This window comes from Clarias gariepinus, chromosome 22 (genome assembly GCF_024256425.1).
Source record: "Clarias gariepinus isolate MV-2021 ecotype Netherlands chromosome 22, CGAR_prim_01v2, whole genome shotgun sequence".
Taxonomy (NCBI): Eukaryota; Metazoa; Chordata; class Actinopteri; order Siluriformes; family Clariidae; genus Clarias; species Clarias gariepinus.
Genome location: NC_071121.1, coordinates 14,347,609 through 14,362,362, shown reverse-complemented (window position 1 = coordinate 14,362,362; position 14,754 = coordinate 14,347,609). Strand labels below are relative to the sequence as shown.

Sequence of the window (14,754 nt, the reverse complement as noted above, 5' to 3'; positions counted from 1 at the left end):
ATATTCACAGCCTATATAGAAGCAAAGCAGTAATTTTAATCAGGAGTATTTGTAGTACTATTATTGGTCCCCAGTTAAACTAGGGGGTTCATAGATGGATGGATGGAATCTGGGTTATACTGGTGAAGAATGGCGGGGTATTAAATTTTGAAGGAATCAGAACTTGTGTCAAAACGTTTCGTCAGGTTTCCCGAGCCTCAGCTCAAAATACGCCATCAGTTATCAGTATTTATCAGCGACCTGTGCTCAACTCTTTTGCTGTGTGACACGTAACACATCACGTGGAAGGGCTTTGGAATCACATTAATCAAAAACAAGTAAACCCCTTTTAAACCCCTTCTAATTCTCACTCCAAATTCTTTACATTAAAAATAATTGGGGTTCTGTAGATACAGTGAATCAGCATAAAACTACCTCTCTATCTCTCTCCCTGATTCTTCCTTAATTTTGCACTCCTCCTCACAAAACATGTCAAAACCTTCTCCCAGGATTCCTATCTGCTCCAAAAAATAACAATCTAGCACTAATGTTTCCTAAGATATCCAGGAGAGAAGCAGCACAGTCATTTTCTACTGCAGAATATGCAAGATATCAGGTTAGACACGCATCAGTTGCTAGGGAAACTGGGACAAACCACGCGCCATGCACTCGCACACACTCTCTCTCTCCCCCCCTTTCTCTCTCTCACACACACACACACACACACACACACACACACACACAGAATAGGTGAATAAATATCTCAGGAACCCTATGGCCTAAAAAGTAGCAATTTTCACTATTGCATGTACCATGTACTGTTGCACTCGCAATTATTCAACCCCTATTGGAAACTGGAGTACCCGGAGGAAACCCACCAAGCACTGGGAGAACATGTAACATCGAAGTAGTGTAGCCACTGTTTCTTTAAATTTGAACTGCCAAAGTCAGCTACTTAATATATTTAGGAACATTATTACCTAGGAACATTAATACCTTTAGTATTGTGGCGTGGGCGGGGCAGCGGCTGACGACCAGCATGCCTTGCGGGGATGTCGGTGTGTTCACCATGATGGGGAAGGGTGTTTGGGTTAGTGGCTTCGGCCCTGTTTGTGTGTGTGGGGGGGGTGACGTGTGGAATGTGCTCCGGTTCTTGCCTTAGCTGAATTGGATGTAGGTAGCTGTGTGAATGTACTGCTCATGCTATCCATGCTGTGTGTCTAATAAAGTACTCCCAGCCATTGCATTGGGCAGTAGTTAAGCTCACTCGTCTCTCCAACATTCTTCTCGGCGGAAAAACACTACAGTATATTTTTTATATCCTTGTTTGTGCGAGGCAATGATCTCTTCTTTTAACTTCATGGACAACTCTCTGGACTTGGCCATTTCTGTCATGGAAGTCAAACATCTTTATTAACAAATTGCTAAAAAGTCCAGGTATTTGATGTGTTCTAAATCAAGTACACCTCAGGCATACTAATCTGTGCTTGAGACAACGTCTGATTTACAACTTAGTGCTCTAACGATGGATTTTATTTAGGGGGTTTGGTAATTCTGAGATCGCAGTAATCATTGAAAGGTTGTGTTTACTTTGATGCTTGTTATTTTATTTGTTTTGCGCTATAAACTCTTTTTCACTGATTTCTTACAAACAGCTGTAAGCTGTAAGGCCAAAAAACTTAATTTCAATTGCGATTGAATAATTTTGAGTGCAACTGTACTTCATAATTTCTCTAGGAATTGTCTCTAGTTAAATATTACAAATGCTGCTACAAATCTTAAAGTATAGTCTGTTACAAATAAGAGAAAAATATACAGTATGTTAAAATGTGATTATACTTAATTGTTTAAGTGCATTGATTTCATGTTTTGTGCATTGTGGTTAGTACTGTTACCTTGCGCCTCTGGGTTTGTGTTCAATTCCTGCCTTTTGACTGTCTGCATGTTCTCCCCATGCTTGGTGGGTTTCCTCTGGGTACCCTGGTTTCTTCCCACAGTCTAAAGACATGCAGATTAGGCTAATTGGATTTCCTGTGTAAATCGCCTGTAGGTTATGAATGAGTGTGTGTATGTGTGTGCTTTGCAGTGGATTGGCAGCCTTCCAGGGTATACCTAGCCTCATGCCCTACATCTCCTGGGATGGGCTCCAGGCCCCATCAACCCTGTATACAGGATAAAGTGGTATAGATGAAGTGGTGTAGATGAAAAAAGAGTTGTACAAAAAGTGATGATTTCATGTTTAATGTTTTATTCCTCATATTCCTCATTTTAACATTATTGGCCCGAATAGGTTAATTAGCCAAAAGAAAACATATAAAAACACATTATACCAGATAATATTAGATTAGATTAGATTAGATTAGAATAGTCACTACCTACACATGCTTATTCGTGTAATTATGCAATCAGTCAATCATATGGCAGCAGTAATCTGCATTATATACAAATGCAAATACAGTCTTCAGGTAATGTTGATGCAGTACATGAAAATAGGGCACAGTGACATTGACCACAACATGGTTTTTGATGCAAGACAGGCAGGAATGTGTATTTGAGACAGTGCTGATCTCCTGAGATTTCACTCACTCTACTCTAGTGTATACACAACAGGATGTGAAAAAAGGATCCTAGCTGATAACAGAAGCCCACTGTTACCTCAATGCCTGGTCTTGGCTAGCAAGAATAAAGCACTGTGGTCTTCTGCTGTTGATCATCTGTCTCAAGGTTCTGCTTTTTCTGAAATGCTTTTCTACTTGCTACATTTGTAAAAGAGATTCAATTTTCTGTAGACTTCCTGTTAGCTAACATCAGTCTGACATTTCTTTGGCCTTTCTCATCAACAAGGTCCTATAAAACTTCTGCTCTGTAAGTGTCTTTTGTTATTCTGTTTAAACTCACATAAGATGACAGGTTCTGAAATACTTAAACGAGCTCAACTGATGCCAACCATCATTCTGACATTGTAATTGAACACCAACTCAAGTGCTTGACTTGTATCTGATTTGTATTCATTGCTTGATTTATTGGGTACAGAATATGAGCTATAACACTATAACTATAACACCCTAAACATTGAACAATATACTAGTGACCACAAAATAGTCATCCCTTTATAGTGGTTCTCTACATCTGTTTCTTTCTTTCTCTTTCTCTCTCTCTCTCTCTCTCTCTCTAAATTCAGGTCAGTTTTGCTTCTGCTAAAGAACCCTACATTTATTTTTCTATGTCTGGCTGGTGCTACAGAGGCCACTCTAATTGCTGGCATGTCCACTTTTGGGCCTAAGTTCTTGGAGTCTCAGTTCAGTCTTAGTGCCTCCGAAGCAGCCACCTGGTTTGGTAAGACAGTCATGCCTCTCACATAAATGATTTTAAGTATTTGAGCCATGTGTACTTGATTGACAGATCTGATACATTATTTAAGGTAAGTTTAGTTTAGTTTTCTGTGGCATTTATGACACTGAAGAGGTCCTGTCACTTGTAAATCAGATGTCAATTCATAACGGAGGAGATAGAAAGACAAGTTCCTTTTTTTGAGAGAGATAGAAGTTCCTCCTGAATGTGTAATGTCTTCTTTATGACCACAAAAGGGTCTGGCTGACCAGGATAGATCATCAAAGATATATGTTCCCACACCACAGAAATTGATCGCTGTGATTTATTCATTTATTTTGTTGTTAAGACAATAATGACTAGCATTTAACCATTGAGTCAGTTCAACAGTCAGCTGCACCCTGTGCTTGCATAACATCAGTTTGAGGTGTCGATTTGACCAGGGGTAGCTCAATGGAATTCCACACACCATTTTCCACACATAGGGTCAGGTATTCCCTAATTGTTTCAGTGGGAGCTATAATAGGTAGCTGTCCTGAAATTTCTTAACACTTGAGTGAGAGTGAATCTCTGCCTTAACCTCGTCGTTCTTTCAGTGGCCACACAGTCTGTCGTCTGTGATCAGCCTAGTCAAAGAGCAACAAAGAATACACTGTCCATTAAATTGTGAAATACACTGCCCAGCCAAATAAAAAAAAAAAACCACCTAAGTTTAACTAAACAAGTATTTAGGAACCTTTTTCTGGATAATTACTGTAGTGAATAATATAAAAGAAAGTTATTTAACCTTACCTGATGCCGTGAGTAGCTTCTTATTTTCTTAACAAACATGTCAGAAGACATATTATGTGGTCATGGCAAACATGTTTCAAAAGGGTCAAATTATTGCTGAAACTACTAAAATTTGGTTAAGAACTGAAAATGCAGTTATTAAATCCTGGAAGTGGTGAGCCACCATTTTCAAGCAAGAAATGGTTCCCAAAAAAACATCCTAAATGAGCATGATGGGAAATCACTTAAACATGCAGTAAAATGAAATCATAAAAACAAACAAACAAAAAGGAAAAAAACAGCTTCAGTTTGCTAGGGAACATAAAGAAAGAACTGTTGGGCGTTGGAAAAAGGTCATGACGTCTGGTGAGTCCAGATGTCAGCTGACTTCCTGAATATATTGAATGATCGTGTTTTTCCACAATGGATTATTTCCTCCCTGATGGCATGGGCATATCCCTAGATGACGATGCCAGGAATTGAGAAAGAGTGCTTCAGAGGGCATGAGACATTACATGGACTGGCCACCAGGGTCCAGATCCTAACCCCATTGAGAATCTTTGGGATGTGCTGGAGAAGGCTTTATGCAGCAGTTCAATCATCATCAATACAAGACCTATCCCAGAAGAGAAATTAATGCAACTCTAGGCAAAAATAAATGTTGTGACATAGCATAAGCTCACCATAGCGATGCCGCGGTGGTAATCGATGCAAAAGTCCAATAAAAAAATAGTTTGTCTGTAGGACTGTAGCCTGTTTTGCAGTAAATATTTGGTCCAATTAAAAAAGTCATGCTTCACTTGAGAATGTTTTCATGCAGGCTGTAGCGTTTACTGAGAGAAAAGTTTGGTAATGTATGAAAAGGAAGATACTGCTGTGAAATATTTACTATGTTTTGTTAAATATTAATTTTATCAAGAATAATAAATAATATGGACACATTATTTAACAGTTCATTGGCTCATTTTAATTACATTTTGCAATTGTCTTTTACACACGTTCAAAACAAAGATACAAAACACACTTAATCAAATGATTTTTTTCCTCAAGGCTACATGGTGGTACCTGCTGGAGGGGGTGGCACCTTCCTGGGTGGTTACATTGTAAAGAAGATGAACCTGCGTTGCCGTGGCATCATTCGCTTCTGCATGCTTTGTGCCCTTGTGAGCCTTGTAGCTGTCTTCGTGTTTCTCCTGCACTGCCCCAATGTGCCTATGGCCGGAGTGACCACCCCATATCGGGGCAACTCTGAAATCATCACTTCCTTCAACGCACAGCTTCAGAGCAGGTACACTACCCTCTACAGGCCATGTGAGATAGTACAGCCTAATAGACTGTATACAGTACTACAATTTTTTTTTTCTTAATTTTTTTTATTTTATTTTTAACATACACTTCACCACCCCAGTATTTTTAAATCTTTTAATTGACCAGGGAATATAAATGATATCTAAAAAATAAAATTAAAATTTACATTAGTTACATCTACAATAATTTATAATAGTTACATATATACATATGTATGTGTGTTTGATATACAGTACAGCAGGTTAATACCTGACAAAATATCTCTATACAGGTGGTTATAACTTATATTCTGTATTTTCCAACAAATCATATCAGCATATCTGAAATCAAAAAGAGAAATAGTTTTGATGTTGTTATCCTAGCACGATATAAATTTTTATACAAAATGAATGTTTGGTTATTAATATTAAATGGCATGAAAAATGAATAAGTGATTAATATGGAACAGCCTTTTTAAATATACATTAGCCCAAGATCATGGCAAGGTCATGGCATTTACCAGAGATGGCACCAGTAGACAAGCTCGATACTCAAGTAAAAGTAAAAGTTCTCTAAAACATAGGAAATAAAAGTACTGTTTTTTCAGCAAAAAATAGTGAGTATTCATAAGTAAAGTACAGATAGACGAAAAATACGTAAGTACAGTAACAGAGTTACTGTACTTAACAGCAGAGAAAGCAGCAGGACCACTCGTCGAGGAAGCAGGGCAGAGGCGATAGTTTGACATCGTTGTCGCCGTGGTTGAAGCAGGGCAGAGTCGGAAGCACGACGTCGTCGAGGCCGATGAAGCAGGTCAGAGGCAAAACCACGATGTTGTCAAAGAAGTAGGGCAGCGAAGGAGCTGGCTCATGCCTTTTGGGGCTCTTTGGCTGGGCTGAGCCCTCCACTGGGTTTTCTGGCTGGGCTGCGCCCTCCACTGGGCTCTCTGGCTGGGCTGCGCCCTTTACTCGGCTTTCTGGCTGGGCTGCGCCCTCCACTGAGCTCTCTGGCTGGGCTGCGCCCTCCACTGGGCTCTCTAGCTGGGCTGAGCCCTCCACTGGGCTTTCTGGCTGGGCTGCGCCCTCCACTGGGCTCTCTGGCTGGGCTGCGCCCTCCACTGGGCTCTCTAGCTGGGCTGAGCCCTCCACTGGGCTCTTTGGCTGGGCTGAGCCCTCCACTGGGCTCTCTGGCTGGGCTGTGCCCTTTACTCGGCTTTCTGGCTGGGCTGCGCCCTCCACTGGGCTCTCTGGTTGGGCTCTCTGGCCCTCCACTGGGCTCTCTGGCTGGGCTGCGCCCTCCACTGGGCTCTCTGGCTAAGCTGAGCCCTCCACTGGGCTCTCCGGCTGGGCTGTGCCCTTTACTCGGCTTTCTGGCTGGGCTGCGCCCTCCACTGGGCTCTCTGGCTGGGCTGCGCCCTTCACTGGGCTCTCTGGCTGGGCTGAGCCCTCCACTGGGCTCTCTAGCTGGGCTGCGCACTCCTCTGGGCTCTCTGGCTGGGCTGCGCCCTCCACTGGGCTCTCTGGCTAAGCTGAGCCCTCCACTGGGCTCTCTGGCTGGGCTGAGCCCTCCACTGGGCTCTCTGGCTGGGCTGTGCCCTTTACTCGGCTTTCTGGCTGGGCTGAGCCCTCCACTGGGCTCTCTGGCTTTTCTGTTTCTTCTCTGAGGCAGACTGGAGATTCTGGGCCTTCTTTGTTAAGCTGGACGAGCTGGTCCTAGAGCAGTGCACCCAATTCCAGCAGGGTTTGCATGCGCTTATCATCCCTGGTTGCCCGGCACGCGTTAATCTGCTGGATAAGCTCGTAAGTAAGAAGGTTCCTTCTTACCCTTGGCTCCATCGTTCTGTGTCCTTGGGGGCATGCGTCGAATAGCCAGCCATGATTCTCTCCAGTCCAGCTGCGTTGCTCGCTCGCCCTCTCCAGTCTCTCTCTGATGAGCACTGCAGGGCGTAGCTCCAATCACTCTAAGTTGTTCCGCCCGATGGCAAGCCGACTACCCACAAGGTCAGCTTGCCCCGACGTCATAATCATACTTTAAATACAACTTTATCAACCAGGAGTTTTAACACGACAGAACCTGACTGAACATGACATTATGACACAGAAACATAGACAAGACACAACAACCTAAATAAACAGGTGCCAGACCAAGAGCAACTAAACAAAACGTTATTTATAACTAAACTAATTAGTTACCTCGGTTCAGGTGAGTGCTCCCATCACCTGACCGAGGTGCACTCTGGGAAATGGAGTCCAAATCACAAAGAAACACAAAAGAACACAAAAAAGTCAAAAGTCAAAGTCAAAAAGGAGTCTGGAAGCATGGCACCCTCTGGTGTTTATCCATGACAGCCGTGAGCTCTAGCACTAGCTTGGCACCCCGAGCTTAAACAGGTGCAGTGAGTGTTTAGTCTGGACACCTTTACGCCGTGGCCTCTATCAGATGGGTTGGCAGTGCTCACGTGGCACACAAGTCCCAGACGCAGACCTCAAGCAGGTGACAGGGCAGCACTTTGTTCTTGCAATTTTAGACAGCTTAGCCAGATATGGCAGCAGCACTGATAAAAGGGTCTGAGACAGGAAGAAGGGCAGTGGCATGTGTATGAGCTGGTGCACCAACAGCATAGTGTGCATAACGGGCTTAAACTGGTGCATCATCAGCATTCTGAGTTCACCTTTGTACCATACCTGGGACATGGGGTATTGCCCCTCTTACTGTACATGCCACTCATGTGTACAGATAGGTCCTTTTCAGGCGGCTTTAGACGGGCTTCTCCTGGTGTTTGCCCATGGAGGCTTTAATGAGGCTTAACTCCTCCATTTGCTGAAGCACCCAGTTGGCCCCGCCCAGCTATCCGTTGGTGCGGCGTCTGTGTGAGCCCTTGTGACTTTCGACATCCATACGGCTTACCCTGACTGGTCACGGGGCCTTGTTAGTGAACCTAGGGCCTTTTCCCCGTCATCGGCTGCATCACGATAGCTGGTGCATGATATAGATGAGGGTGCCACGGCAGCACATGCTTTTTGAACCCCATGAGCACATGCTCATGGGGTTCACACGCCAACTTTTGACCTTGGTGTCCAAGTAAAGCATTTTTTATTTTGTGTGTGTGTGTGTGCATATACACTCTTGTGCAAGTGAGAGTCTCTATTCGGTAAACTGGTGTGTGTGTGTGTGTGTGTGTGTGTGTGTATGTAAAAGTCGTCCTACACAGTAGCCCCTTTCCTCCTCAACTCTCTCTGGTTTCATTTACTACAGCCACGATTCATTCAAAGGTAAAGTGTGGGTTAGTTATTTTTATATGATTATTTTTGGATTGTGAAACGAATCATCAGAGTTTCCATTATTTTTTTATGAGGAAATTCGCTGTGATATAGGAATTGTTTTAATATACAAGCTCGCAATCGAAGTTTAAGTGTATGTTAATTCTTCCTGCGGGAAGTTTAAAACCGGTTTGTCGCATACAGTATGTTCCAAAACCTTGGTGGTAATAACAAGCAGTAATGTGGGGCACCATTTTGAGATAAAACGTGTCGTTAGAGCATACATACCCGCAGCAATCCAAGGTGAAGGCATGTATAATACCCAAATTGAGAAGGTATTAGCAGGGTATGCGCTCAAATCAAAATGTTGAGTAAAAGGAACGTTATAAACACTTATGTACCTTAAAATAAGCCACTATTAAGATACTTGCTCAATGTAAACAAACACCTGAACCAATAGATCTTGATTGGAAAAGCCAAACTTAATATTTTTACTGGAATTACTTAATATTTTGAGCACTGAAATAACAGCTCTAAAGTAGTATAAGTAAATTTTAAACCGCTGGAGTCATTTTAAGACAAAACTTAATCTAGGGGTGGCTCAGAGTGCAAAGGCACTGAGTTACTGATCAGAAGGTTGGCGGTTTAAGCCCCAGCTTAAGGTTAAGCCCTTATTTGTCACATATACATTATTGTACAGTAAAATTCTTTCTTTAAGTATCCAAGCGTAAATGGGGTCAGAACGCAGGATCAGCCCTGCCGAACAGGGAGTGTATTTGGTGGACGACGAAAGAAGTTCAAATTAGTAAACAATACTCAGCTTAAGCCTTACAAAATTTTATTTCTATGTATTAATAAGTTTGGCATAGAGTTCAGTCATACAAAAAGACAGGCAGACATGTATGCGGGCTTCAACCTATAATAATAATAATAGTACCGATTACATAAAAGCTTATTTTTAGTTTTAACATTTTAACTATTTATACAAACTCTTTTCCTGTCAACACCCGTAAATTCCAAAAGACTCTAATCTGCTAATCAAAACGCCTGACATACTCACTAATGCTGTTTCACATGCTCAGCTTGGCCATCATGACTCTCTTTTTGAACAAGACTGCATAATAATCACACAACCACTAAATATGCCGAGCTTAATGCCATTTTCTCTATCCCATCCCTCGTTTTCTCTTCCTTTTGCTCTCTCATCCTTTTTCTGTTTCAGTTTTGTAGCTGGCAAGAATTTGACCGTAGGCTGCAATGCAGAATGTCACTGTGCAAAGACACTGTATAACCCAGTGTGTGGTGCTGATGGTGTGATGTACTACTCTCCCTGCCATGCTGGCTGCAGTGATGTCAACAGCACACACAGGCCCTCAGAAAGACAGGTACTGTATACAATCCACACTATCATTTCTTATCGTGATTGATTAATCCAACTGATAGTGTAAGTCAAACTATATAATCTAACAATGAACATAGGAATTATTCATATAGTATGATTTTTTATTCTTTTAAGTTACCTTTAGCTCTGCACAATCACTGCCACAGTTTCATGCATTAAGTGTGTGCATATGTTTTTAGTTGTTTACAGACTGTAGATGTATTTTGGGTAATATGTCAAGTGACAGTGAAGGCTGGGCCATAGCAGGAAAGTGTAGCTCCACCTGTAACCACATGCCTGCCTTCCTCACCTTCTTCTTCATCATCATTTCCTTCACCTTTCTGTGCAGTATACCTGCTCTCACAGCTACGCTAAGGTAAAGCCCATTGTCACAAAGACACAAAGAAAGTTTATGTTTTATAAAAGCTCAGTCTTGCACACTTAAGTGCAGTCATAACTAAATTAAGTTCTCTCATCCCTGTTGTAGGTGTGTCCCTGATAGTCAGAGGTCTTTTGGACTCGGCATTCAGTGGATTGTGGTGCGAACTCTGGGTAAGTTTAAATCGGATAACATATGTATTATATTGGCAATATCTGTTTCTTTATGGTGACGCTGGAAGACCTAGAGACACATTGCACTTTAATGGAAGGTTAGGGGACAACTCAATTTTGTTTTTAATTCAGCACAATGGATTTTAATATTGTACAATATAAAAAAATAAGGAAACAAAAAGGCCATTTACAAGGTGACTTTAAGGGAAAAAATAGCATGGTTTTATCATAACCCCCAAAGTTGTAGATTTGTTTGTCTGTGCTAGCCTACAGTCATGTTGTCCGGTTATTTTTATTTGGCAAGAATTTACATAGGTGTCTCTAAACTCAATTGAATTCAAAGTAAAGTATCAGCTTGATAAATTACATAAATTATCAGAAAAAAAGAGCAGCAACATAAGAAATGTATATCCAATCTTAATTAAATCTACTGCTCGGGTTATTATGATCTTCTTTTAGTGTTGTGTGTTTGGTTAAGGGTTTTGGTTTGTAACCATTGCTTTCTCTGTTTAGGTGGCATCCCAGGTCCAATAGCATTTGGATCAGTGATTGACATTTCATGTTTGCTGTGGCAAGAGCAGTGTGGCGAACGTGGGTCTTGTTACCTTTACCAGAATTCTGACATGAGCCAATACACACTTGTTGCTGGCATCATCTACAAGGTATCAAATACACACTGACATTAAAAACTTTGATTGGATAAATTAATGCAGTTAACCCTAATATAGGCCAAGCGCAATTTTTTATTTTTATTAAACAACCATCATGAAAAGAAAACAGCAGAAATCACAGCTAAATAGTTGAGCCAATAGAAGTAGCCCAAATTGCTGAAAAATGCTAACATTTTCATATTGAAAGGAAGGTGTCAGGACACACACAGCACACTTTTTTGGTGGCAAAAGGGAGGGCCTACTCAATATTAGGTGGATGGTCAAAATGTTGTGACTGATTAGTGTATTAGTTAAGTACAATGGATAATACTGTTTGGACAATTAGACCTCCTATTTAAGCAATTATTTTACTCTCACTCACATTCTCTCTCTCTCTCTCTCTCTCTCTCTCTTTCTCTCTCTCTCCATTTCTCTTCTAGTTTTTGGGCACTTCATTTTTCATGCTGGCAAGTGTGCTGTACAAGCCTCCTCCAGAATCACCCCAGGACAGCTGTGAGAACACAGACAACAGTGCAGCAGACAAAGGTGTGGAGGACAGACACCTGCCAGTCAAAGACCTCCCCCCTGAGATCATAGCCAATGTTCATGCCAAGTTGTGACCTCCAGCTACAAACACACACGTGCATGAGTGTGTGTGTGATATCATTCTGTACATGTTATGAGCTTTATCTAAACCCTAGGTCTTTTTTTCAGTTGCACACAAATTGGGCCAGACATGCTTTACATAAAAAATTATACATGAAGATACATGAAGATCATCCAATACAGCAAACATCTTGCAGCAGGATCACTCTTTTTAATGAACTGTTAATAAATGTTAAAAATTAAAAAAGGGATATGGGCCATTAAGTGTTGATTATTATATTTAATTATTTAAATTCATCTAATTCTTTACATTATCATAGATAGATTAGATATTATAAGCTCAGTTGGAGAGGCCCACCATATAATAGAGCAGGTCCAACTTTTAAAAGGATTGATAAATTGCACATTGGTTGGATTAGGTGTTTGGAGGACTGTAAGTAATGATTTTTTTATTTTTAATTTTTTAAACAGTGTATGCAATGTGAGTTTGGACCATGTGCCAACAGTTTTATTATTTTTCCTGCAGAAAAATACCAAATTGTAGTGTAATGCATTATATAATTTTAAAGACACAAAATGTTACAATATTAGCTGTTCTTTTTCTTAATTAACTGATTTAGGTTGTAATAGAAGTGTGTGCAAAGTGGGCATACACCCTGGATGAGTCCATCACAGGACACCATGCACACATATTCCCATGCTCATTAATACTAGAAGCTAATTCACCTAAAACCAGGTAGGGGGAATTCAGACAACATGAAGAAATTTAGACAGTAAAACAAACTTAGGATCTATCCTGGAGCTGTTTGTGACAATGATTTCTGTTATGCTACAGTATCATGAATATATATTAAGTAAAAAAAAAGAATTAATTTGCAAAAACAAATGCCCCAGTTTTTATTAATTGACACAAATGGCACGTTTTTATTATGCACTCCAGGAAATATCAATCAGATTGGTCTTAAGTTTTTCTGATTAAGTAAACAATAATAGTAAAAAATAGTTTAGTAAAAGTCATCTGATGGTAATTCAGACTGTGGCACACATAAAAGATTTTACACAGCAGAGTGTGGCATGTATCTGTTTTGGCAAATGAGCCCCTATTTAAATATACAGTATGATGACTAATGTATACAGTACCTTCTGCTGTAGAGGCCTATTTTTGAGCACTTAGTAAATAAACTGTAGGTACTAATACAGTATAAAGTATTTCCAGACAAATTAACAATTTATTTCAAGGACCTTCTTTGCAGATAGTAAGGATAATCTGAGTATTATAGGTGTTCTGCTAGACAACTCTACAGGAAACAAACATTTCAGATGATTGAGTAATTGATGCTCCTGCTGAGCCTTTACTTATAATCTGCAACTCTGTTTGCACTTTAATTTTCTAAAACTAATTCACAGATTCACTGAACAGCATATACAGTATGAGTATTTAGATGACAATTTTAATACAAATGTATAAGCTATTATCAATGTTCTTACTATGGCTCACATACTTACATATTTATGCCTTTTTTATGGCTAGCTAAAATACAAATATGACCTACAGCTTTATGCTTTTGAAAGAGATGTCTAGTGCCAAAATTTCATTCTTTAAGACTATGCAGATCAGAGTGGATTTATGGATCTGGTTTATGTCGGACCTTACAAAAAATGAAGGTGGGGCAAAATATATATATGTTAGTTGTAAGTTTGTTAACTTACTGTACCTGCTTGAAAGTGTAAACATTATAATGGTGATATATATTTTCAACAGGAGTTCAGCATATTTTCAGTATGTCATAATAGCCTTTTTTAATTATTATACTTTTACATCAAACTTGTGCCAAGCTGAATGGTTAACTCATACAGTACAGTAAATGTCACATAACCACAATGTGGTAATATGTATTCTTGTGCATGAGTGCTATCATGCTGCTCTGTTTCACAAATGTGTTCCTTATAAATTCACAAACTACCAAATGCATCTAGCCATTGGCACCTTTAATACATTTTATGATCATTTTTACCAGCATATATACTTTTTGTACTCATATGTTGAAAGACTGTTTATATATCAAACAAACATTTGAAACTTTTTAAAAGGGACAAATGTATTGCAGCCCTAACACCCTCACTAAGTTTATTTCCTATAAAATGCACTTAAGAAACGTTTTGAGGAATTGCACAAAGGAATTGAAATTGTGAGTGATACTTTTTTTCTTCGTATTGTTTATAATGTGGGTTTTTTTTTTTTTTGATTGTTTTTGCCCTAATGACTGCAAGCAACTATTCCTCATATGCCTTTATGATATTTCCAGTAAACATTTGTGATTAGTAGTGTAATTCTCTTACTGTTAGCTGTAGATATAAATAGTGTCATCTCATTGCATTCCAATAAAAACGGGGGATGGGGTAAGAAGGGGCTTTCCTGTTCTGGTTTGATACTTATGTTCAAGATCTCTTTTTGATGCAAACATTTCAGTAAATGTTTTTTTAAGAATCAACAGGTAAATCCACAAACCTGTGTCTGTGTCATGCTTAATGTCACTTTAACTGGGAATGTATACAGTATGTGTGTTCCAGAATTTATTCAAAAGTAAATATGAAAAATATTAAGTCACCAAAATCATTTAACAGTTAAAACCTGTTAAGAAATATGAACATAAGACTTTTGAAATATATATTTACTGTGATGAATTAATTTACCTATAATTATTTTAAATTTTACTTTACAATTTCTACTACTAGTAGTAATCAGGGATTGAGGATGTCAATGATGGAAGTGCAGGTTTTCCTTTATTAAACTCCAGGAAAAACATCAGAACAACCAGAGCTAAGAACTTTAGATAACAACATGCACAATTTACAAAAGATTAATTTATTTTAAAAAATAATGAAAAACCTATTTACATAAGTATTTAAACCCTTTGTTATGAAAGGTGTGCAAGCT

General features: G+C 39.6%; 1 protein-coding gene across 3 annotated transcripts in view; it reads left to right on the top strand.

Annotated features, from left to right (window-relative positions):
* Positions 1-14,363, top strand: part of slco4a1 (solute carrier organic anion transporter family, member 4A1) — a 46,060-nt gene extending 31,697 nt beyond the window's left edge. For all 3 annotated transcript variants that reach the window (XM_053483219.1, XM_053483220.1, XM_053483221.1), the window contains exons 7-13: positions 3,161-3,315; positions 5,131-5,368; positions 9,850-10,012; positions 10,209-10,384; positions 10,496-10,560; positions 11,074-11,222; positions 11,651-14,363. In XM_053483219.1, the coding sequence (XP_053339194.1) occupies positions 3,161-3,315; positions 5,131-5,368; positions 9,850-10,012; positions 10,209-10,384; positions 10,496-10,560; positions 11,074-11,222; positions 11,651-11,830 (1,126 nt within the window). In that variant the 3' untranslated portion in view covers positions 11,831-14,363. The remainder of the gene's footprint in view (positions 1-3,160; positions 3,316-5,130; positions 5,369-9,849; positions 10,013-10,208; positions 10,385-10,495; positions 10,561-11,073; positions 11,223-11,650) is intronic.
* Positions 14,364-14,754: the final 391 nt, after the last annotated feature.